General features: G+C 40.2%; 1 protein-coding gene across 2 annotated transcripts in view; it reads right to left on the reverse strand.

Annotated features, from left to right (window-relative positions):
• The window catches only part of LOC117412434 (nuclear protein AMMECR1), an 81,920-nt gene extending 54,805 nt beyond the window's left edge, over positions 1–27,115 (reverse strand). Inside the window, exon 1 of one of the 2 annotated variants that reach the window (XM_058989029.1) lies at positions 25,429–27,115. In XM_058989029.1, the coding sequence (XP_058845012.1) occupies positions 25,429–25,871 (443 nt within the window). In that variant the 5' untranslated portion in view covers positions 25,872–27,115. The remainder of the gene's footprint in view (positions 1–25,428) is intronic. The other variant, XM_058989028.1, reaches the window with a different exon arrangement.
• Between the last annotated feature and the right edge of the window lie 378 nt (positions 27,116–27,493).

Here is a 27,493-nt window from a genome sequence, read left to right on the forward strand (position 1 = left end):
CATTTGTGGGAACTTCTGCAACAGTGTTGGGAAGAACTTTCCGAACAATATTTGATTTCCATTGTAGAAAGAATGCCACGAGTGTGTTCAGCTGTTATATCTGCAAAAGGTGGCTACTTTGAGTCAAAAATTTAGATTAAATTTTGTTAAACAAAACGATTCCATGATTTTTTTTTTTTTTTTATCTCCAATTGTTTATTTGTTCTATGCTTTAATTTCAGAGTACATTGAGACATTAAACTGCGTAAATTTCAATAAAAACTGAAAAAATGGAGGTGTTCTAAAACTTTTAACCGGTAGTGTATATGCGCAGTAATGTAATGCTGAGGATCTTAAGTAGGGCTTTTTTTTATTTCAGTGCTTTTTTTCGTTTTTTTTTCACGGCTTTTGTGTTACTTTCCAAAATGCTTCGGCGGTTTTGTCACAATAGTAACTTGATAGTATTTGCACACTTATTTGTATCTTCTTTCTTATGGTCATGGGCACATTCTTCTGGGTTATTTGTGTGTATGCATTTCTTACATTTCACATTTTCCACGAACAAGCCTTATAGCTCGTTTTAAATCTCGCAAGCGGAGTCTCCAATAGAAATGTAGAATTTGCTGCCACTCAGTAGTTGGGAGGGATTAAAGTATTCAGAACAAATCAATGATAGATGCAAGTCAGGAAGGAGGGGCAATAGCCAGCTGCACTGGGAAAGGTGGTTTTGTTTTAGTTTTTTATAGTAGTTTTTTTTTTTTTATGGGAAAGGGGACAAAAGGAAATTACAAACTGGAACGGACTACTTCTGAATGCTGATTGGAGGGATTCAAGATCTTTTCTCCAACAGATAACAGTGACACATCTCAGAGAGATTCTTGAGACAAGAACTGCAGGAAGCATCACGTGTGTGAGGAGAGAACAGTGGATAAAATCTAAAAACAAGTAGCGAGGGACACTGCTGTACACTCAATGAATCTTCCAGCTTTGTAACAGGTGCTTTGGATTAGTTTATGTGCTGCTCCAGCCCAGAGTCGGACAGCAATTGGACCAGTGATTCAGGCTTTGTAATGCTGTGAAGGGGATCCTTTGTGATGTTTGTTAAATACAAAACTGTACCATGTACAGTTATAGCAGGACTCCAGGAACTGGAATGCCAATGAAAGCAAATGGCATTTGTACTTTTGATAGGATCTTGATAAACATGATACCTCTACATCTTTATATTTGCAAGAATATAATACACGGTACATGTACTGCACAGTGGCATATATAGCACTACACAATAATATTTAAATACCCTTTGTTCTCACAGATTTTAATGTCACTTAAGGCAAGATGCAGCAACAGCTTTTAATATCTGTATGGTTTCCTGGAATAAATACATGTGTAGACACTTGTGTTTAAGCACTCTCAACAGCCATCCCTCCTGGCAGGGGGAAAGATGCTAATTGTAGACATGCAAGATTGCATGCAGCTTGGCTTAGCAAGACAGCTTGGATGAATGAACAGATTGCAAAATTGGATTAATGTCAATAGAAAGGGAAAATGAAAATCAGAATTTGTACTACTGGCAGCATGCTATTAACTTCCGCCACACAATATTAAAGAGGAGTGCTTCAACTTACCCCATAATAATGTTTACATTCTCCCACATACTGTATGTTCAATACAAAATGAAATTATACAGCAGCAAGCTGCAGTAGTCCAGAAACATGCCAACTGTACATACGGACTACGATATTTACAGAACACAAGCACAAATACCAAACCAAGATAGATATTTCTACACAGTAGTAAGAGTTTACCCAACGCAAAAGTGCTGTGCACTTTTCCATCACTAACTACCAGTACATTCAGACACTCCCAACTATACAATTAATAACCAACATCTTTCTCCCCCAATATCAAATCAGTATCGCTACTGCCAACACTCGCAATGGTTCACTCCACGCTGTGAATGCAGCTGCATAAACAAGTGCTGCACCAAGTCTACTGTGGATGCAGATACTGCTTTAACTGCCTGTACTTAAAAACACTATTTCAGGATAAGTTTGGTTCTTTGGTCTGCTATGAGAACAAACCGTAGCAAGTCTGGCCATGTGGTCTCCCCCTATACTGTAAAATGCCTGAGCCTAGTATGAAAAACAGTGTTAGTGTAACATTGCAGCTAACTGCAATGGGAGTAGCAGGTTTCTGATACGAGAGCTTATCATCATCTTAAATCCCATATCATCATCTTAAATTAACTATTACAGAACCAGATGCTTTGTGATAACCCGTATCTAACCACAGGCATCTTGCTTTGGAAAGTTGGGGGGCAAAGTAAAGAACTAAGTGCCAATCGTAACAAGGCAAAAATGTGTTTTCTTGTTAACTGTTAAAGCTGACAAACCACGCAAACCTACTAACTGTTTTTGTCATGGGAGGGGGGGAATAAATAAATCCCAAAACTGTGTTCGAAGGTTCGTTCGCTAGCCAGGGAATCGAAGGTTGTTTTAAACCTTCGAAGGTTCATCAGACGACATTGAAGCACTGTTTTGTTTGTTTTTTTCCCCTGTTAAACTGTTTGTCAATAATGAATTCTATAAAATCACACATTAAATGTCACTCACATGCAAAATTCATATTACGTAAACAAAAATTGTTGTATTTAAATCCGCTACCAAATCGTTATACTCTATATGGTGCCACAGCCGTGTATGGAGCAGGGTATAGTATCCAAAGCACATACAAAATATACGATAACACTAATAATTTTCATTTAGAAAACTAAGCACTGTCCGTCCCTCCCCCCTCCAGCTCGTGTTATCCAGAAGCAAACTTTTAATTTCTTCATTCTCCATCTCGACAGTAAAGCGTTGTATAGCATAAGCTGTATTGAAAGAAATGTCTCGAAACCCCTCTGCTGTTTGGGATTTTTTTGTTAAATGCCCAGGCGACCAAAGTTGACTGCAAACTGTGCAAGCGACTCGTATAATGGAGGTATAACCAACCTCTGGGGTCACTTTGACAAGCGTAAGTTCATATTATTATTAGTATTAATATTTTTAGTAGTAGTAAAATGTGACTGACAACCTGCTTGGAACGGTGACTTAATTAAAGCTTTGTTTTGCCTCAGTCCGCTGCAGTTGTGCAATGCAAGCTTACTGTATGTATCGCAAACACCTTCAATTATGTGTAAATAAATAACTAATAATAATTTTTATTTTTATTTAAATTATTACTGTTCTATATCACATTTTTAAACTACATGTGAATGTTTTATTCTATTTATATGGATTACCCGTAAAACAAGACTTTCAATCAAATATAAAACAAGTAGCTATGGTGACATCACCAGTAAATTATGCAAATGAGTACCATAAAATGGCACCAGCCCTGGCCTTTTACTGATCTTTTTATTGGAACTAAAAAGACAAACTGCCCCTCCACTGTTTTTCGCTCAGTGTATACACACCATTATACAATGTTATTGCTCATTACAGTACAATACAGATGGCACATTTTATGTTCGGAACACATTACCGAAGGGAGATTCAAACCTTCGAAGGACAGAATGTACCCTTCGTTGCAGCCCTACACAAAACAGTGTTTCTGCATAAAATGTGCCACCTGTATGGTACTTAATGAGCAATAACACTGTAGAATGATGTGTATACACCAAGCGAAAAACAGTGGAGGGGCAATTTGTCTTTTTAGTTCCAATAAAAACATCAGTAAAGGGCCAGGGCTGGTGCCATTTCATAAATTTAACTGCAGCGGAGTTTAGTTCCACCAACAATGAGCTCTACTGAAGAGACCCCACAGTTTACAACACATTTACTACCCTCAGCAACACAGACATTTTGGAGGTCGTGCAGGAGGAGGTAGAGTTTGATTCTAGTTTTCACATAGAAAATATTGTGGTGCTGGAGATAGTGTGTACAGCAAGTACCAGACACCCACCCCCAATCCTACAGCAAGTACCAGACATCCCCCCCCCCCACCCCCCCAATCCTACAGCAAGTACCAGACACACACCCCCAAATCCTACAGCAAGTACCAGACACCCCCCCCATATCCTACAGCAAGTACCAGACCCCCCCCCCCAAATCCTACAGCAAGTACCAGACACCCCCCCCAAATCCTACAGCAAGTACCAGACACACCCCCCCAAATCCTACAGCAAGTACCAGACACACCCCCCCAAATCCTACAAGTACCAGACACACCCCCCCACCCGAATCCTACAAGTACCAGACATACACCCCCCCACCCGAATCCTACAAGTACCAGACACACACCCCCCCACCCGAATCCTACAAGTACCAGACACACACCCCCCCACCCGAATCCTACAAGTACCAGACACACACCCCCCCACCCGAATCCTACAAGTACCAGACACACACCCCCCCACCCGAATCCTACAAGTACCAGACACACACCCCCCCACCCGAATCCTACAAGTACCAGACACACACCCCCCCACCCGAATCCTACAAGTACCAGACACACACCCCCCCACCCGAATCCTACAAGTACCAGACACACACCCCCCCACCCGAATCCTACAAGTACCAGACACACACCCCCCCACCCGAATCCTACAAGTACCAGACACACACCCCCCCACCCGAATCCTACAAGTACCAGACACACACCCCCCCACCCGAATCCTACAAGTACCAGACACACACCCCCCCACCCGAATCCTACAAGTACCAGACACACACCCCCCCACCCGAATCCTACAAGTACCAGACACACACCCCCCCACCCGAATCCTACAAGTACCAGACACACACCCCCCCACCCGAATCCTACAAGTACCAGACATACACCCCCCCACCCGAATCCTACAAGTACCAGACACACACCCCCCCACCCGAATCCTACAAGTACCAGACACACACCCCCCCACCCGAATCCTACAAGTACCAGACACACACCCCCCACCCGAATCCTACAAGTACCAGACACACACCCCCCACCCGAATCCTACAAGTACCAGACACACCCCCCCACCCGAATCCTACAAGTACCAGACACACACCCCCACTCGAATCCTACAAGTACCAGACACACCCCCCCACCCGAATCCTACAAGTACCAGACACACCCCCCCACCTGAATCCTACAAGTACCAGACACACACACACACCCGAATCCTACAACAAGTACCGCCTTCAGGAGATCCCCAAATTATTTGGAGACAATTACTGTAACACAGTATTTAAAAACTAGAAACCTCTGCAATTTCGTGAACAAAAACAACCCCCCCCCCCCCCCCCCGGGGGCAGAATGTAAGGGGAATGGCACATCAGACTGAATGTTTTGAAAGCATTAAGTCAAATGGATGTGGAAACAGCTGTGCATGTACAGTGTCCAAAGGTTAAAACAATGTGGCACTGAAACAGGCACCACCTGGAATGGAACTTTCTGAAGAGAATCACAGAAGCCGTTTACCGAATATTAATAAAATAACTCAAAGTCTACTACTACCTAAAAAGACTAACATGGCAAGCCACAGGTCAAATTGAGCGGGTAAAGCTAGATTTTGAAAAAGAAGTTTCCAAGACACTGAAAAACATGAACATCTAACATGGTTTAGGAGACATAAGCAGTTAAATATAGCTGTGGCAGCGGGTTTACAAAACAAGCCTTCCTGACAGGGATAACTGGGCATTGGTTAATTAACACTTTGGTTTTTGCTCTTTAAATGGCACAGTGCCAACAATAACAATGGCAGAGCCAATGTTTTAAAGAATGTAGGCTACTGCTCAAGCTGCTTTTTGCTGTTGTGTGTGGGAGTATGAAGATATAGAGCAGCTAGGAAACAGGAATAATCCACATTAGTAAATTATTACAAAATTGGAGTTAAATGTCCCCACGCTTGCTTCACAGAACAATAAACCAAGAATAGAACCATAAAGCAACCAAAGGTTTGAACTCTTGCACAGGTTTTAGATTATGCCGTCCTGGTGCCCCATTACCATACCAGTGTAGGGTTACTACTAAACGTGTCTAAAACACTGTGTCCCTCAAACACCAATAAGCACTCTACAATTACTTGGCTTGATTCATTGTGCCTCCAAGGCAATTTTGCTTTGAAATATTTCTTTGAGTCAACTCCTGATTTTTACACTCTGTCACTGCAACAGGCTACAATAACTAATAATAAAATAATAATATTGCGTTATATTTCTCCTTTTTTGAATTTGTTCTCTCGTTTTGTCTGTTCAGTGAAGGGATTCATTTAGATGTCCCTCATGCAAACTCAGTTAGCATGGTAATTATCATTCGCATCACCTGGAATCAGATTAGCCAGCAGGACAGTAGAAGAGCCTTCATGAAACCGGACAGAGCAGCATGTGCCCTCATGCTAGATCTTGACTTAGCAGCCTTCTAGCTTTTAACTTTAGAAGCGCTTGGTGAAACAGGCCCCAGGACACTAGCCTTAAAAACACTACCGGCTGGTTTAGCAAACCCTAATTCACACTAGTCTCGGACCACCTTTTATAAAGTGCTCACTGCAAGTAGTTCTTGCTCAATATACATGTTACACATTAATCTGCATGTCGTTCATGTACACATGAATCCAGACTCAAACCCATCTACAGTAGTCACTTCCTTCTTATTCAGAGAATTGTTCAGCAGAGCAGTAATGGTCCCCTGTTGTGAAAACACAGGCTACATTATGTTCATCTTCAAAGTGGGGGAAGGGAATGCAGCTTCTGCACGAACAATAAATTCACACAAAGGGTTTAAGAAACATCATTCCCCCAGTTTAACATTAAGCTATACATACTGTATTTGCATTTCAGATATTGTTGCCCCTTGCGTTAAATACAATACTTGCAGGTAAATAATTAAATATTTGTGTAAATCCTCCATACAGTTTAGAATACCCAAACATTAACATTATCCATGAGAATATGCAGGAAAGTGCACAAAAAATGTGGGTGTAATTATTAAGATTACTTTTATTTTATGGTAAAATAAACTCAAATGTCAATATTCACAAACAGTCAGGATCAAGGTCAGGTTGTACAGATTCTGAAAAGGTTATCAAGAGAATCTTCTATTTTAGCAAAGACCAGCAAAATTCAAGACACTGTAGTCTATTTAGCTGAACTCAGCAGATGCCAAGCCTGTCTAGCAGAAGTTTTTAGAGAAGCTTCATGAATATTGGCTCTGTACTGTCAGTAACTTACAGACCAGTCCACAGTTCAGTCTGCGAGTGACTGCAGGGGGGTGCAAGTGGATGAACTGCTGAACACCACCACAGTGCTGTGTTGTGAGAGAGGAGCATTGCCTCCAGAAAGGGGTGTTTATACACAATGTCCACAAGGTACATTGAGGTCTTTCAGGCTATCAGTTACATTGGTCTCAAGGGACTTGTTTCTTTTACTTCTGTGTGAATATAGTTTTGGTTAACTTCTCTCAAACGTTGGTCAAAGAATTGCACTGGAAGGATTTAAGAACTATCAGGTACTTGGTTTTAGGCAATACAAAATGTTATTCCAAAGGGATAAGCAATACTTGTGGAATACAGTCCAAAGCCCAACTGTGGCAAATGTGAATTTTCCAGAGCTACAGAAGATGAGAGCATCATTTCACTTGTTAAGGGAAGTGGATTTAAAGCTAGAGCTCAGCATGAGAGTACAAATCTGGAACAGGGCACCCATTCTGAAAATACCCGGGTTTCCTCAGGGTAATTTCAAGTGCACCAGCTCACTTCCCTTGATAGTCAAATAGTTAAAAAAGTGAGCATTGTGGTTGAACTGAAAGACTGCAAGCAGCTCTTTAAAATGCTTTCCAAGATGTTCAGCTCTTTATACGGATGCCCTTTCCAAGACCTGTAATTCCATGGGGTTGGAAACTCGGAGGCTCAAATAATGTCCCCAAGCTGCCAATCACTGCTGACAAAAGTGTAAATGTTTTTATGTGAACAGCTTCATTTTATAGCTCTACAAAATCAAGCAGTTTGACGTTGGGAAGCCAGCACACAGAACTCATGCATGAAAACAGCCCAACTGTACGACACATCAATCCAGCACCAACACCTCCGACCACTCCCTGACAAACACGATTTCCATTTAAACCAAGTAGACCTCTTCAGGTAGGCAGAAACGTTCTACCAGACGTAAAGAAAGGGTCTAGGTCAATTTGACCAATATGGTTTAATCAACCTCAAGAACAGTGTCAATTATTTTTTGTAGGAAAGCTCCTGAAGCATGCTTTAAAACGATCAGCCTTATTTGCTATCCCCCACATAGGGGGATAGTTTGATGGTCACACCTGCCCTGGTACTTACTTTGGTTTACATCACTCACAAATTGAGTAGACACCTCCCCTGGATTTGGTCCACTCGAGCGGGAATGACCCCAAAGTAGTAGGTAAACCCTATTAATAGATCTGCTCCACGCATACTGTATGGAAAACTTATTTTACTACCCAGCAGTCTGATAAAAGTAAGTTTATATTTGTAGGTAGAAAATGCAGGGGGGGGGGGGGTAGTTGGACAGGCCCCCAGTTCACTAGAGAACAGTCAAGGAAATGTGTTGACAAAATCATTTTAAATATCCTGTTAGCATTTGGATCACAACAGCGTGTCTACAGAATCCAGAGTAGTCATGCTGTTATGTGCTTTCCATAGTAAAGCAGTTACAATTTCTTTTTTTTTGTTTTTTTACAAATCATGCAAGCCTCTCTGCTGCATTACTCTTCTGCTCCCCTGCTTCACAGCTCTGTGTAGTATCCTATAAATAGACACAATTCAAGAAATCCCTGTCTGTGAGCTGAGACACAAGCCAATGGCCTTGCTGCTCTTCTGCCAATTGATCATGAACAGAAAATGGAGGCATCCCAGCCACAACACTATTCTGTTGTTGCTAAGGTCATCATTTGCATCTTGTGAGGAATCCAAGACTATTTCCTCCAATTACGGAATCAATGAGGTTTCAGTCTAAGATTATAAAGACTTCCAGCAAGTCATCTATTTTAGAAGGGATCTGATCTTTGTACTTTTTTGCTGTTATATGGAAATGAATTAATGAAATCTAAACCAAGCATCAAGTACTGTACAAAAAGCAAGAAGTCTTGTTGCTTTTATTTGCGCAGCTGTAATTACTGTCCCTTCTGAGACTGGTTTTGTAGAGAGATTTTCCCCATTTATGAACTCTGTTGCAGAGGGGTCTGAAATTAGTTGCTCACCCCTACTCGTCGTCTAAAACCGTATCACTCCAGAAATGTCAGTGGTTGAAGAATGTCTTTAGTTAATAAGCCTAGTAAAATGAACAACAGGTAATTAAACACAATTCAATAGGAACAGAGTATCCATTTCACATAACTGCCTACGGTACTGTATGTGTAGGGCTCTTCATTTTCGCTTTTTGTTTTTGATCACGTGATGTTCCTTTTTTTTTCTTAAACGAATCTGTTCAATCAGACTTTTGGAAAAGTGTTGATTATGAAACAAGTTAACTTTTGTTTTTTTTCTCCTGTAAGTTGATTGAGACTATGATCCTGTTTCATTGATAATGTTTAAAAAAAAAAAAAAAAAGTAGCACCTTCTTTTTAATTTAAACCCAACACAAAACAACGAGTTAAGTAACACTGTTTTAATTAAATCGTAATTAAAAGGTGGGGTGCAATGATTTAATTTTTTTCAGAATTCACTTGTATAGTACTGTTGGTAGGTCAATAAAAGTATCTGTGTAGTTTTAATGTATAGGTTTTAACGCTAAGTGTATACCTCTATGAAAAGTCCAGCTCACTGGAAGCTGTGGTTAATTTATGCGTGATGTCACCCAGGACAAGTTCGCCATCCCGCCCGCTGCTTTCCTGCACTAGCACTCACCAAAACACAAGGCACCCTGGGGAGAGATACAATCTTAAACGTCACCTTTATTTATTATTATTTTCCCCATCCGACCTGCGAAAATGTCTTGGGCTACTTTATGATGTTGATGTAGGCTATATCAGATTCCAATAGGCTACAAGTTACGAATAAAGTGTTATTTTCTGTAGGCTATATGTAAGAATTATTATATTGATTTGCTCGGAGAAAGTTGCGCATTAAGTCTGTAAAAGGAGACCTCTGGTTTTCGTGTTTTCAAAAGTTGACAGGTGTATTACTGTACTTGTTTTGCATGTTAAATTGCAGCTGATCAGTTGCCACGGAGATCGTCTATTGCGTCTATTGCTCGGCTTTTAAAAAGCCTACAGTGAAGAAACGAGAGATTGGCTATTTTGTACGGAGTTCCTGAGCTGGGAGAACGAACCTTTTTTTGTTCTTTGTGTCTCAGCCGACCGAGTGACTAAGAACCTTTGCAGCAAAGCATAGCCTCCATAGACAGTGAAGGTTATCGGGCTGTGTATGTGACGCTGTGTAATTGACTGTACTATTATGTAGAGTCTGGTGTTAATTCAAGTAAATCCCATCACTACTGAACATCTTATTATATAAAAAAATATAACAAATACTAAAAAACTTTCAGAATACTTCAGGGTCTATGTCTTGTTTATACTGTGAACCTGAACAATAAACGCTCCATTTTTTTTGCAATCTGCCTACTTGTTGTTTTGTATACTTCCTATCAGTCACTGATGTTCTGCTCAGTTAAATATCTGTGCAGTGCGGTCCCTCACCTTTAAAGGGTGGCGTAGTCGAAACATACAATTGATCATTTAACCTCTTGTTTGATTAATAACTAAATTCCGCGCTACAGCAGGGATGCATAGATGCAACAATCAAGCAATATTCTTCAATATTCGTCTGAATAAAGATGCTTGGCACAAGCTTTTCACTAAAAGCAGGCGTGAAAATACTGCCAAGAAACAAATTCAAATTAAAAAACATGAAACTGGCACAAAAAAAACAACAAACTACAAGGAGCCACAGAAGACAGAAGCAAGTGCAAATGTAAACAAACTTTTTTTTCTTTTTTACATTGTGAAGCCAATATCAATGAAGCACAAGAGCAACATTTCTGATCTGATTTAAGATGCTAAAACATCCGAACCGGTAACATCGCTTTCACTTCTCCAACTACTGCATTTGTTTACATCAGTGAATGTCCTGGTATGACGTCACGCACACGTGTTCTTCCAGGTAGAGGGCTCGAAGTTTTTTGAAAACAATCTAACCACAAATTTGCCTTTTTTCCCCCACTTTAGTAACGAATGTGAATGAAACTATCAGGACATGTATAGAAAGTTTAGCTGCACTCAATGACTTTGTCATTGCACCCCACCTTTAAGAGGAAAATTATTTGTAAAACAGTTTATATTCAGCAACAAGTCATTAAGATTTAAAATCTGGGGAAAGCATTTTAACGGAACTCGCTTTTTTTTGTTCGGTTTGAATAAAAAAAATAAGGAGTTTGGTTAGGACCAAATAGAAATTGTTGTCTGAGGTTTTTTTTTTTTTATTATCTTGTGTACTGATCCCAACATGCAGTTTACATTCATTTAGCCATAGTTACTGTAGGCACAGTAGCTGTGGAGGTAGAGTAGGGGAGGTACTGGAGGTAGATAGTGCACAAGAGTAATCTAGTAAGCAGAATATTCTGTGGAATACAGCTTTAAGTAAGCACCTATAAAACTCTGCAGCTGTTTCAGTTTAAAGCCCTCTCAAGACTGAACAGCTCTCCAACCCATGATTTTATACTTGCACAATATTAAACTCATCTTAATGCAACACATCACATAGCAGGGTATGCAACCATTACTGTTCCCTTAGGCATGTAATTAAATACCAGAAACAATACAAACTCAACACTATGGATTTCATTTAAAATCCCCAACATATTAAAATCTGCAAAATGAGGATATTACCATTTCACAATTCCAAAAGGCTTGATTTAAAAAGACCACCAACCCCAAAAATAAAGCTTTAAAAACGACAGTAAGCCTCAAAAACATATGAATATTTCCATCAGGACTCTTCATGCAGGATCTTAAACATGTTGAGAGGACACTCGATTAAACAAAAATAACCAGTTAATCCAGATTGGAGAGCATTCTTCTAACAGGACAAGGATGATGAAAGCAGAAAACCTGTCCCTCTACCAGGAGATTCCTATTAAACCTTTAGCTCTCAACCAATTGCTATCTGTGCATCCATCAATAAAAGTGTCATGCAGTGAACAGTTTTTAGAAAACAGTTAGCATATTTTAGCAGACTGTTCCCTGGAAGCCCTGAATATCTGCTCAGAAGGAATTTTCTGCAATAAAGATAAACAAATGCGCAGTAAAATGTTTTTAAAAAGATAAATAAAATGCACATCACAGTTACACAGTTATTAACAGACATGCATTTTCACATATCTGCAGGTTCTAATAAAGAATGTCCTTACCAAGTCAAGCACAGGCAGCAGCAGGAGCACACCTGTTCGTTGAGTTGAACCCACCTTTAGGGACCGGGAACGAAGCGGAAAGCAGCACAGATGGCTTGACTATGATGAAGTAGTGAAGCGTTACCCAGGATCATGGGGGGGACAACGACGACACAGCAGGTTTCACAAAATGTTTTAGGATCACAAAACAAAGGAATAGGATTCACAATAAGCCTGCAAACGATGCTTACAAGCCTAAGGTATGTTGCTGATGCAAATTTTGGCGTTTTGCAGCCCTATAGTATGTACAACATTTTGTTCCAGTATTTTCTTTAAAAAGATGGTTCTGAGTTTTGGTATCGAAAGTCTTAGACTAGCTTTGCTATAGTAGTGCTTTGCAAATTAAGAAAATGTCTTTCTTGCTCATATTTTGTAAATGGTATAAGCTTTTCATAGGAGTACAGTACATAAAAGCTCATTCTCTTCTTGCATCATAGACTAGGTGTTACTTACACAATATTGGCACAGCGCAGCATAACACAACTGAAGTATTTTTAATTTAGGTGGTGTCAACTCACACACATGGAACCAGTACTAAATTATTCCACAAGTACCCAACCCTTTCAACAGCTTATACCCAGTCATGGGACAAATAACAACTTAACTGATTAACTGAGAACAGCACGGTTTAATTGTTCCACTTTAAACCAGTCTGAAGAAACAATTAATCTAATGACAATGTTTGCATCAACGCAAAAGGAAATACTGGTCTTTAAAAACATAGTTATCAATTGCATCACCATTTTTAAATGATACAGTAAAATATTTAGTGAACTTGGAAGCAAATTGTCCCGTCATGCCTACAAGGACTTTAAGACAACCATTCTGGAAAACAAAGATCTTTTTTTAAATAAATCCAGCAACAAACAAGATTGCATGAGATGGAGAATATGCATCAACAAACATGAGAAATTACATTTTTGTTGTTCTCATTTAACATTCATATAAAAATGCTTAACTTTAGAGACTGCTCATGTTAACATTTTGTTCTATCAAATGGTTAGTAAACTTGAGACTCTCCTACAAATAAAGCCACTCCATTTCCTTAATAAACACAAATAGAATCCAGAGACTGCACACGCCAATTCATCCACAAACCCTGTTTTAATTCAGTCTGGACACTACTGTACATCACTGATTAATTACAAGTCAGACAGTATTCCTCCACTTCTGAAGACTGTCTTCATAAAGCACAAAGATGTAGAAGCATGTGTTTAATTATTAAATGAAGTAATTAACTTAAAAGGGTAATACTTAACTGGAGTCCCCCAAGGGTCAGTCTTGGGTCCTCTCCTGTTCTCTCTCTACACCCGCTCCCTGGGCCCCCTCATCGCAATCCTATGGTTTCTCATACCATTTCTATGCTGATGATGCTCAGATTTTCCTCTCCTTCCCCACCTCTGACTCCACCATCTCCTCCCGTATCTCTACCTGTCTGTCTGCTATTTCCTCCTGGATGCACTCGCATCACCTCAAACTCAACCTCTCTAAATCTGACCTCCTTTTCTTTCCCTCCTCCTCCCCCTCCTCTGATATCTCTCTATCTCTGTTCCTCTGGAATCTACCACACTCTCTCCCTCTTCCTCCGCTAAGAACCTTGGAGTCACCCTGGACCCCTGCCTCTCTTATTCCCAGCACACCTCCACTCTGGCACGCACTTGACGATTCTTCCTGAGCAACATCCGAAGAATCCGACCCTTCCTCACCAACTATGCTACCCAGCTCCTGGTCCAGGCCCTGGTACGCTCCCGCCTAGACTACTGCAACTCCCTTCTGGCTGGCCTCCCTGCGTCCGCCACCCGTCCGCTCCAGCTCATCCAGAACTCTGCTGCCCGCCTGGTGTTCTCTCTGCCTCGCTTCACCCACGCTACTCCACTACCCCGCTCGCTCCACTGGCTCCCGATCACCGCTCGCATCCAGTTCAAGACTCTTGTACTAGCCTACAGATGCCTTGACCAGACTGCACCCAGCTACCTCCAGACCCTCATCTCTCCCTACACCCCCACTCGACCTCTACGCTCCGCCTGCACTAGAAGACTGGCTCTACCTCCGCTACGCTCCCCTGCCTCCAGAGCCCGCTCCTTCTCCACCCTTGCTCCGCAGTGGTGGAATGACCTTCCTACAGATGTCAGGACTGCCCAGTCCCTGACCACATTCCGGCGCCTCCTTAAGACTCACCTCTTCAAACAGCACCTGTAGAACTCCTCTGTTTGTATCCTGGGACATTATCACCCTTCATGTAAATGTGCTTTATTTTGCTCTTATCTGCTCCCTATTTTACTGCATTTAATCCTGTACTTCAGAATACTGTAATCTGCCAAGTGTTTAACCTGTAGTACTTTGTATTTAATCATATCCTGATGTAACTATCACTATTATCTGCTGTATTATTGAATTGTGGTTTGTCACACTTGTACTTTGCTTGAACAAAAGTTATTGTATTTCTTGCTCTTATTGTATTACTTGTATTGTAACACTTGAAATGTATTTGCTTACGATTGTAAGTCGCCCTGGATAAGGGCGTCTGCTAAGAAATAAATAATAATAATAATAATAATAATAATAATAATAATAATAATAATAATAATAATAATAATACATTGAAAAGATGTCCAATCAACCAGTTTGAAAGACAATGCTCATTTTCCTGTAAAATAAAACCCTCTTAATGTGGTTGTGTGTGTTATTCTGCAGGGATCTGGCTCTGGTGCAGTGCTGCACAGGCAGGCTCATTCCTGTGTGTTATTCTGCAGGGATATGTCCCTGGTGCACAGCAGGATCATTCATGTGTGTTATTATTATTGTTATATTAATAATTATTATTATTATTATTATTATTATTATTATTATTATTATTATTATTATTATTATTATTATTATTATTATTATTTTTTATTTCTTAGCAGATGCCCTTAACCAGGGTGACTTACAATTGTTACAAGATATCACATTATTTTTACATACAATTACATTATTTTTTACAAACAATTAACCATTTACACAGTTGGGTTTTTAGTGGAGCAATCTAGGTGAAGTACCTTGCTCAAGGGTACAGCAGCAGTGTCCCCCACCTAGGATTGAACCCAGAACCCTCCGGTCAAGAGTCCAAAGCCCTAACCACTACTCCACACTGCTGCCTTATTCTGCAGGGATCTGTCCCTGGTGCACAGGAGGCTCATTCCTGTGTGTTATTCTGCAGGGATCTATCCCTGGTGCAGTGCTGCACAGGAGGCTTATTCCTGTGTGTTATTCTGCAGGGATCTATCCCTGGTGCACAGGAGGCTTATTCCTGTGTGTTATTCTGCAGGGATCTATCCCTGGTGCAGTGCTGCACAGGAGGCTCATTCCTGTGTGTTATTCTGCAGGGGTCTGTCCCTGGTGCACAGGAGGCTCATTCCTGTGTGTTATTCTGCAGGGATCTGTCCCTGGTGAACAGGAGGATCATTCCTGTATGTTACTCTGCAGGGGTCTGACTCTGGTGCACAGGGAGGCTCACTCTAGCACAGATACTGTACTTGTTACAGCCATACCCTTAACACTTTAAAGGACCAAGAGTTTTTCAGTGGGGTGCTCCCCCAGGACCAGGGCTATTTTTGGCTATATTTGACTCTTCCTATAAAAAAAAAAATGACTTTGTTAATTAACAGTAGAATCTTGGAATTGTTTTTTTCAGAACCAGTCTGGGGAACATTATAAAGTTTTTATTGGCAACAAAAAGGGCAAGGCCAAAATGGCCTTCAGTTCAGTAAATATGTAGAGGGCACCAAGGCCCTGTCCACACACTATGCCTTTAAACCGGCTTAAAAAGTGCTAAATACAGTTAGCGTCCACACTACGCAGCTTTTAATACTGTACTCGAGCCAAAGTGTAGGATGTTGTGTAATTTTGCTTAGGATTCATATATAAAAAGCTAATTATTGGCCACAGGAAGAAAAACACAGCTTAATTAAATAACTACTTATTTATTCAGAAAATTGAATTTTTTGTCAACCAGCAGCCTAGACAGGGCTCCAGACTAACTTTTTGCATTAGGAGCCAATGGCTCCAAGGCCAAAAAAAATGGGTCCGTATATCCAATTGCTGGGTGCCACTTTAGGAGCAAGTTGGTTGCTACCATATTTAACTGCTTAAAATGCAACAACTTGTTTAGATATTAAAGTGATACTAAAACAGTAACATATGTTAGTACTCACTTGTTTGTTGCCTCATTATGTTGAAGAGGTAATCTATGCAGCTGATGACTACAATGAACTTTTGCAAGTGTTGTGTATGGAATTGGTGACCACACCTCTAATTGTGTCCAGTGGTAATGTGGGGAACAGCATGTTGCTGCTCGCATGCTCAGTGTTAGTTAGTAGAGTCCTGGTCTCAGAGAATGTAACACAGCCAGATCTTATGTTTTTTTTTTACTGTACATGTAACCATTTATTATTTCAGTAAAAAACAGGTTTAAGTTTCAGCAAGTTTGTTCTGTTATTTACAATATTAAATACACCACAGTAAAAACATTATATATTTGAGATATTTCCAAACCACTCTTATTCATTAGCAGAATCTGAAAGCTAAGTTTTTCAAATGGCAGGTTTTCTACTGCAATCAAGTACAGTACAGTACATTTAATTTAAATGACCTAAATGTTTGGGATTTTTGCCCCTGAGGAGTACACTTCCTAATTACAGTCCAAAGTATGTATGTGTGTTCTGCCGTCACCATTCTTAAAATGGTAAGTTTGAAATACTCAGTTTTCTCTGCAGCAGCTGACCGTGCTTTAGTACAAAACCCACGCTGCATTTACTGTTTTTAAAATGGTAACGTCTTAAATTACCGTGCCTGCTTCTTTAGCTGAAGTCAAGAGATATTATCAGCTTGTCATGTAACTAGGCAAGTTGCTTCGCAATTAAATCACCCTCGGACTCTTGAAGGTACACAATGTAACCGAATATATATGGGATAGATGAGGCTGCTAAAGATGATGTAACAAACGATAAAAATCTGTTTGTGTGTAAACTAAAAACTTTACTTAGGCACTCTACGATTTGAGTGGCGATTGCAGAAGTTCACAAAAATAACTTTTTTCAGCTTTATACGGAACCCTTTTCACTTCCCTTTTTTTGTTTGTTTGTTTAATTATTGACCTTTTGTTATAATTTTCAGCCCTTATAATGATTATTTTAAATTTTTAGGGCATTTTGTTAATTGTTCTGGTTTTAAAATGTCTTGAATGCAACGTTTCATTTTAGGCTACATTTTTAAACAATGGTACTCACACACGTTGGGTCACCATCACAACTGCTGCATAAACCTGGGGTTCCTGTATTCTGCTGGTGTTGATACAGCACCTCTGGACTTCCAGGCATTTATGTTTGATCATATTGTTCTCTCACGCTTCAGTTTAAAACATGAAGCTTTTTTTTTTCCTTTACAGACTGACATCATAGTGCATTCATAAAATGTTGCGTTGGAATTGGTGCACGCAAATCACAAAATAATGTTGCTGTTTGGACCCAAACACTTCCTAATACAGTCGTCTCTCTAGTTGCTGCAGCCATAATGGCCGTGAATAGACATACATTTTGAGGGGCATTGCAGCAATAATACGGGCACCCAGTTGGGACTGATTTAAAAGAATATGTATAAAATACATTAACAAAGCAGGCTACTCTTGATCTCTGCATCATCATCCTGTATTTGTTCACAGACGCATACTCTCAGTAACTTTTAGAAGGAACACCACAGATTACGTTTTTGACAGCAAGTTAAAATATACACGACACGTTTTTAACTTCATGGAATATTCAATTTCATTAAAACATTATCAATTTGTTATCGTAGGGTCCCAATCGATAAATAATGTCATTATTATCGTTATAAGCCTAGTGTATATTGTAATGTGTAAAAACCCTTATCGGCATGTACAGCGTCCCATTATGCGGTTGAATGTGAATTGCCCCATTTGTCCAAGAAGCACTTAATAACCCCTCAATTACAGTACCCCCGTGTACAAAACCCACCAGTACAGTACATGTAATCCAGTTACACAGTGTGCTGAAGCACATGTTGAAGTATCAATGGAACTGATTAATATGGTTGAAATCCCGTTTTTTTTCCACATTCCTCCTTTTTAGAACACTGTCCTTTATTCAAGCAAAACCATGTACAGAGAAGCATGGCTACATATTTCTAGGAAATAAAATCCTCAGTTGTTCATCTGTATTTAGGAGTACGCTGGAGAGAGAGAGAATATGCCATGGCACAACTGAAAATACCTTATTTTTTTTTTACGAGCTACAGTAGCCTTGGCATCTTCACGAGTGTCAAAGCAGAATGAGAACTTGTAACAACTTCACTTTGTGGGAAACACTACCTGCAGATACATGGGACAGCAAAGGGTATCGACACGGCTCCATCCTATGCAAACTTATTCATGGGAAAACTAGACACTGTAAACCGTTGGTTCAGTTGAGATACACTGATGATTTTTACAACAAAAATACAACTCAAAACCGCTCAAAGGCAATCACTTCTACTTATAACTGTCTTTCATACCCACGCAGCAGAGAAGGAATTCACAGCAACATTTCAGAAGACAGATTTAGACTGCCTGGTACTGCATCTCACACCATCAGCGATTCCCAACATGAGCTCTATCCATGAACAATGTTTTGGAGTGCATTGTTCTGAATTTGAATGGCCAGTTTCTTCATCGCAGTCATCGGTTAAATCTTCTATCATTTTTCCTCGGGCAGTCGTAAAGCTAGCGGCTCTTCAGCAGCCTGTGCAGTCAAACTAGTACACAGAATGCTCTGAACTTAAATGTCAGTGCTTGTGTACCACATGCAGTCAAGGACCAGAGGAGCAGCTCGTGAAGGGGGGGGTTCTATTTAATATCCTTAAAAACTTTCAGCTGAAACACACTTACAAATAACTTCAAAAAGACTCAAAATAAAAATGTACAACTTAATAAAAGCAAATCAGAATGATTTAACTTGCAGAGACCAAATACATTATTTTATTGTGGTGCTTTTAAAAGACTGTACAGCAGCATGGAGTATACCTGGTTGTGACAATCCAGACTCAATCCACCCTCACACCAGGACTGGAATGTAATCCAGGATCAAACGCGAATCTTGATGTGCACAATGGAAATAATGTCAATCCAGGATTCCATCCAGTCCTGGCTGAATCTCGATGTGCGCAATCCACCCTAACATGACTCAAATCCCACGAAAAGAAAAACAGACAATTCTCAGCACTGAAAACATATTCCAACAGGCCAAGCAGAAAGCAGTATTGATCGGGAAACCTTACAAGGCTTTCTGTTCCTCTAGTTTTCCAGCTCCGGCAAGAATAAGAATAGGTCATTTCCAAAACAGAGTAACTTCAGAAAGCTACTAGTAAACTTCAGAAAGCTACTAGTAAACCAACGTTCTTGTTGAGATTGATCAAATGTTGTACGTATACATTGTGCGATATGTCTTTCTTCTACAGGATCAGGGATACAAAGGAAGTCCACAAACTGCAGCAAGTTTCCAGTAGTGTGCTGAAATCAATTGGAATCACAAAACTACTATACAATACACACTTTTGATACAGTAAATTCTGAAAAGAAACAACAGTGCTGTACAATAAACTGTAACCAGCTGACAAAAAGAAAAGTGGCTAAATAAAGGCTAATCAATTGAGCCAGATGATTTTCAGGTGACAGCAGGCACACCCCCCACAAGTGTGTTTACTGCTTTACTTACTGTACACTGTAGCTCAATAGCTGGAATGAGTTTCAATGTAAAAATGTTGAAACTGAGTGCAGCAACTGCTCAGCTGATGTGACACTGTTTGGCTTGTCACCAGACATCAGAATAGCTTGGAGCCCTGCCGATTTGCAAGCACCTTTTGTGAAATCATTACTGAAACTTCTGGATTTGGTAAAACAAAACGTACCTGTTACTGCATGCTTGAAGGTCGAACTGTATGTTCTAAATGGAACATGATACAAATTCCTATATGTACATGCTGAGATCAAGTTATTAGGGAAAGGGAGTTTGCAAGCCATTCTACTTTGAAACACAAAAGATCAGACTGGCACAGTAAAGGTAACTCTGGGGACGTCTCCAGTAAATCACAAGAGTGGGAAGACAGGGATATTTTCCACTTTTGACAAATGATCTCCCTGGAACAGACCTTTCAAGAAACAATTATACGTAGATCATGATATACTGTGGTTCCCATAGCACTGGAAATGGTTTCTAGGTCCGCTGCAGGATCTTTCATTATAAATGACAATCCAGCAGGCAAATCATCACAGAAACAAGCCCCTAAAATGTACTCCTGTACTTGCCTGGGATTGTCTCCCCCACCCCCAAACACAGATCATTAGGGGGTACAAACTGCACTGGCTGGCTAGGTAAGTTTACCACAGAAAAAAAGCTAGAAGCAGTAAGAGAGGAAAACAAATTTCATAAAACAAACTAATTTACACATGCCAAAAGACTGAAATCTGCTTTTGACAAAAACTACAGAACATTCATCTGTTAACAAAAGAGGTTAAAAAAGCGTTAATCAGAACAGAATTAAAATGCATTCGAAAATCAGGCCTCAATCTTTAACGCCTAGCAGCTATCTTTGAATACATTTACTTCAGAGAACCTAACAGTGATGGTTTTTAAAACAACTTGGTGATCAAAAGAATCAAGCAATGCTGTAAGAGCTATTCTTCAAAAACAGCAATAGGGTCAGAAGACAGGTATCATACTATTGACCATTTGTGTGTACATGAGCTTACTATTTCTACACTCGTGGATACCCGACACATTTAGTTAAGTCTCCCCAGGATATTGTACATTTGAGTGGTCTCTGAGCAAGCCTGAGCAAGGTGGAATTTCTATAATGAGCTCTGTACAAAAATGGCCACTGGGGTTCCCCTTGGGGTATGCACTGGTAATTTCACTCTGAACGAAAGACTGCCCACAGTTAAAATATGCTGGTGGCTTTATTAGACATGCCAAACATCACCATACAGTATTGAATTACAGAAGCTACAATGAACCAAGATACTATAAATGATTTAACTTTTGGGTCAAAAAATGTAAAATGAACATATTTCATAAAACCGGAACATTCCTGGTTAAACATTTAGTGGAATACTGTGCGGTTCTGGATTGGTATTTCTGTTTACCTTTTATACATTTTACCCAATATAGTGTTCTACAGTGAGTCAGGCAAGGAGACAGTGTGGTCCATTGGTTAAAGTCCAGGACTTGTAACCAGACGGTCACCGGTTCAAATTCCACCTCTGCCACTGACTGACTCACTGTGTGACCCTGAAGCAAGTCACTTAACCTCATTGTGCTCCATCCTGCGGATGAGATGTTAAATCAATGTCCTATTGTAAGTGACTGCATATAATGCACAGTTCACAGCCTTCCTCTGTAAAGCACTTTGTGATGGTCCACTATGAAAGGCGCTATATATTTTACAGTGTTCTACAGTGAGTCAGGCAAGGCGTTTTACAGTGTTCTACAGTGAGTCAGGCAAGGCGTTTTACAGTGTTCTACAGTGAGTCAGGCAAGGCGTTTTACAGTGTTCTACAGTGAGTCAGGCAAGGCGTTTTACAGTGTTCTACAGCGAGTCAGGCAAGGCGTTTTACAGTGTTCTACAGCGAGTCAGGCAAAGTGTTTTACAGTGTTCTACAGCGAGTCAGGCAAAGCGTTTTACAGTGTTCTACAGCGAGTCAGGCAAAGTGTTTTACAGTGTTCTACAGTGAGTCAGGCAAAGCATTTTACAAGTGGAAAGGCTCTTGGGGGTTACATGCAGACTTCATTCTAACTGAGCAGGTGTCCACATCACAAAGCAATCCTGACAATTTAGGATCAACTGGCAACATCGTTCCCCCAACCATGCAGTTCACACTCTCCTCTATGGTAGTGGGGTAAATCCCTTGAAAGACAAAATCTACAAAGAACATGCAGGATATAATATAATATAATATAATATAATATAATATAATATAATAGAACTGCCGATTAATTTTTCTAATGGGCTCATCCAGCTGATATTTCCCATATTACCCCTCTGGTTGATACAAGAAGCACGCGCTGATTAACACCAGCAACAGAGCGCAACTCCAGCGCGAGCTCTCAAACAAAGGAATTCAAACCGTACCTCACATAGTTACTGTCTTCACTCGCTTCTCCGCTGGGGGAAAAAAACTGCTCACCAGAGATTATAAAAAACACTGCACGAGGTACTGTGTGATAAAGGAGAATTCAACATACACCCTCAGGGTGGGATGCTTGGATAAACACCTCAGGCTTCGCCCTCGGGTTTACGTAGCATCCCACCCCTATTTTCCTGTATTCAAATGTTTATATTTAATGTCATGTTCATGTTTTTCCAGCACTGTATGCTACAAAATAATTACCGGAAGGTGTGTTTTGTGTATTATTTTTAGGAAATAATGACAGGAAAGCAAACATGTACAGTTTGGTTCACGGATCAGGATGACTAAAAGCTTGAAAGCATTTGACTGAACTAACACAGTGATGAATTAAGCTAACCCTATGAACATGAGTTTAAAAGATGTGAAAATTTGGGATGAAATACACAGTGTAGGCCAATTGATTTCATATTTAATATTTCTGCAGTCCTTTCCGTATAATGAAATGCTTTACATACAGTCTTACACACAAATACATGTTACAATAATGTTAAATGTAAAAGTTTAAAACACAGGATAGCAAAACAGTACGGAAATTACAAGAGTAGCACCCCTATTAAAAAAATGTTACCATTAAAATAAATGATTTTACTCCACACTACAACCAAATAAAAATGACAGCAGATTGCTAGACATTTACTGGAAATGTGTTTTAGGAGGATCTTGCATTGATGTTCATTTTTTGTAATAAATTATAGTATCTTGATGCATTGTAAAACCAAGTGTAATTAAACTGTGAAAATACTAATATATAAATTACACACATTTGTATTATATTGGGTTGTATCTATATATTCATATTCTAGATTTCTAAGCTATATTCAGCCATATATTAAAAGTAAGGATATGTTTTAGTTTTGTATAAGATTAGATCTGTAGATTTTTTTTATTAACTTATCTATTTAACTTAAACTTGTGCTACAGAAAAATGTATTTATATATATAAAAAATTATATATACACACACACACACAGTAAATATATATATTATAGAAGGTCTCCTGTGGCTCCCCAAGTGAGTAAAAGCACTACAATTTAGAATGGGTGAGTCATGCAAGTGTGGTTTGAATCCCGATCTTGACCGGGAACTTGCTTTGTGCCCCTGTTTACGCTGCAGTGACCCCTACTGGTCAAGCATGATCACTCCCAACGGTAACTTCCTAGGCCGCTGAAAAGTTACAACTGGCCTGACAGCTGAAACGAAGGCCCACCATGTCTATTCAGTTGATATTCCCAATTATCTTAAATCTCATTTGACTGCCATTCCATTACTGACTTTCTCCCCAGTTAGCAGCTCTTCCTCTCACACACATTTGTTTTTTGCCATACCACTGTTCAATATAGGGGGACTGAATCTGATTTATTTTCTGATTCACAGTTTAATTGTGGCTCTTCGCCCCAGCCCAATATCTTCACAACTCTGACTGCAGGAATCCCAAAGCCTTGCACAGCAACTTGATTAGGTTGCACCCATTTCTCTAGAGCCCCAATGACATATTGTGCTGTAAATGTGAAATACGTATTAAAAGCAATGTACACATTTAAGCAAGTCCCTTGAGTCTGAAAGAACGCTTATACACCACAGTATTCACACAAAGACTGAGGGGATTCAAACAGACGGAATTTCTTTTCCTATTAAATTAAATTAATTTCCAAGCAAATGTAAAGAACTAAACCTGTAAACCAATGTTCTGCACTTCCACACACACAGATACACTTTAAAACATTAATGGAGATTTACATTAAACCCAACAATTAGGGCCTGCCTAAATACACACACTACGGGACGGGTATAGGATCAGCCATATTTGATTCTGTACCTCTAACAAACAAAGGCTAGTACAATTTAAAATATCGGATTTTAACTACAGTGTGCAAAATAAAAAGCAGTTTTAACAAGGGGATTAAAAAAAAAAAAAAAAGCATCAGATCTCTAAATAAATGCCTGGCTTGTATTTTTTTTGTTATTATTATTTTGTATCCCTTAACGCTCCTAACAAAGGAGACTGTTTATTTACATATACAAGTAATCCGGAAGGTACCAGTAGTGAAATACTGTGCAAGCTTTAATTGTGAATCGAGAAGGGAATTTTAAAGATACTCTTTACTTACTCAATGTGTTTAAACTAATACAGCATGTAAACACTTCTTACGAGTTGATAAAAAAGGGCTCCGGTAAACTGAATATTCTTAACTCCATAATAAGATCAGCTACGGTTCTCGCCATCTAGGTTAAGTCTAGAAACAGCAATTTACAGTTTCAATTGTTCGTTATTGTTTTAAAGGTGCAGATTTATTCAACAATATTCGACGGCTCCTAAAGCATAACAAAGACTGTGTTTGGTGTCATATTACTTTCGTTTTATGTTATTACCAGAACATAAAACGATTACCTTCTAATCTTGCAGAGAATAGTATTCTGCCAGGTTGTATTTAAAGTAACCGTCGTGTTTTAGAAAACAGGGTAATCCCACAAAAGAGTTTGCTTAACTAACCGCCCTAGATCTGTATTCTCTTTGTCTCACATCTTGTTTTGAACTTGTTCCACTCGGAAAAAGATCCGCTTTGTTTATCCTGCTGGACTGAGAGCACTGGAAGTCGGTTTCTGTAGAACATCTGCAGCCCTGGTGGTTCACATAATGCATTTTTACGTGTTTCGCTGCTATGTATTTGTTTTAGCTACTGAAAGTTTGAAGTTTAGTAAAACTTTTGAAATTTTCTCCGACTAGTACAGAATCTTTGTTGTTGTCTCCTGCGATCTAGGAAGCAGTACGGGATTGTATTAAGCTGGTTATCAATTAACACAGTGTTAACAACAGGAGATCATTATCATTTATATTGGGGTACTTACTATGGGTCGTTGGTGAACCTCGGTGTCCGAGGAGGCTGGTACCCATATAGATGGCAATAGAGAACGTCAAAACAGAAGCAGCACATTTCCGCCGAAACAACCATCTTCCTGCCCCCGCTGCCAGAGCCGAGTCCGGGGCTGAGGTTCGAGGAGAGACCAGTGGTGTTGTAGCCTCCCGAAGTTGGGGAGAGCCCATTGCTGTTGCCGCTAACGCTACAACCCGGACCCCCCAGGCCGTTCACCCGATTCACGCTCCCCGCCGCCACTACCGACGAGGAGCCAATCCCCAGGTCCGAGCCGCAGTGTCCCGTCCCAGCTCCACCGCTCCCCGCCCCGCAGAGACCCCCCGAACCGGGGGACCCCGACAGCTTCTGCTTCTTCACCCCGCAGCACCCGGCCGCCATCTTGGAACAATCTGCACCGACACACCGCTTCCTACCCATCGCCGTCACCGCGGGAGGGGCGGGGGGGAACGCCGACCAGACGTAGAAACCCCACTGCGTCAACACGTACGACGGGAAGTGCTCCACCTTCTCCCTTTTTCCAAATTTAATACCCAGCGTAGCCCCTACGTTAAATTCTTAATTACAGAGTAACGGCGGAAGGAAAAAATAAAATCGCAATGTCACAGATCCTTTTTATGACGCCACTTACGATAAATCCTTACGTTGGTTTTTTTTAGTAGGGTGATGCTGGCTTGCAAAAAAATACTTGTCTTGTTCTATACATATAAAACGGTCGAGGACTTGCTCCTACATATGTAAAAAAAAATCTTCTTTAGAACATAAAACGTCTCTACTTCGGCTTACTTCAACCGGGTTCAAAGCTTATAGCAATCAACGTTATCTGCTTAACTATGGCTGGACAGCCTGGTAGACGAATACTGCACCGTCAGCAAGGATGGACGGATCCTAGTTTTTGTGGCTATGTGAGGCGGTCTGGGGCTCGAGTTCGTAGGACCCACACGTTTCACCATGAATAACAAGTAAGGCTCCGGGTGATCTGCCTCCCAACACTTAATTTTTTGCATCCAAACTTGTCCTTTTAACTAATTTAATTTGAACGCACCTGATGCGTCTCTCTTCTGCAGTAGCGCCGGCGCAACAAGGCACTGCAATGTTCAAAGCACAAGATGCATGTAATTAAATAACGGCACTGAATTGCATTTGTGTTTTTCACTTGCTTTGCCTCACACAATGCTTCGTATTCATATAGCAATTATTTTGTATATACCACAGTGTGCAAAACAGACTTCGAAGTTCGCGGCAGTCTTATGGATAGATGTCCATTGCTTTTTGAATCAATTATACAAATTCTATGCAGCAGCCTAATCCAAAATAAAACGACGGTCTCCTATTTCCCCAAACCACATCCAGCACCCAGTATTTGCAGATGCGTCGTTGAATTGCGCTACTTGAAACAACGAGTCCCCACACCCGAACTAGCACCTTTTCACAGAACTAGGTAGGAGCTTATTCAGGGCGTATGTTGCGACGATTTCCTACGCATAGTGCGTAAATTCTTCGCAGTCATCAAGTCTGCAACCCCTCGGCGTCCTTTGCGTGCAAATGTGGGTAATTTACGTTCAAATACCCAGCGTCAATTCTGTAAAGATTGTCTCTCTCGCTCTCGCTGAAACACTGCATTGGAATTGGGAGCACGCTCAATTCCATCCGCTCCAATCAGGGCTCTGAAAAAGAGACCTGCTAGGCAGCCTATGTGCTGTTGTTTGCCATCATGACACTGTCAGATTACAAAACCCTGACAATTAACCCTGAATCCACAGGAATCGCACACATATCGTTTACCTTTAACTAGAATAGCTTTGAGTTTTGTGTGTGTGTGTGATTTTTTTCAAAAACTGGCCAGCCCTCACTGACGATTATGGAAAAGAAAGAAAGACTGTACTTCAAGTTCATGTTTTAATGAATAGTGCTTGTATCACAAATACCACGTTTTGTAGTACAGTAAATATATGTTGTTTTACAAAATAAATGTTTCTAGAAGGTTCTGGGGACCTCCCTGGTAAAGTGTGAGAACAACAGGTTTAGAATAATAAATCATT

This window comes from Acipenser ruthenus, chromosome 16, assembly GCF_902713425.1.
Source record: "Acipenser ruthenus chromosome 16, fAciRut3.2 maternal haplotype, whole genome shotgun sequence".
Classification (NCBI taxonomy): Eukaryota; Metazoa; Chordata; class Actinopteri; order Acipenseriformes; family Acipenseridae; genus Acipenser; species Acipenser ruthenus.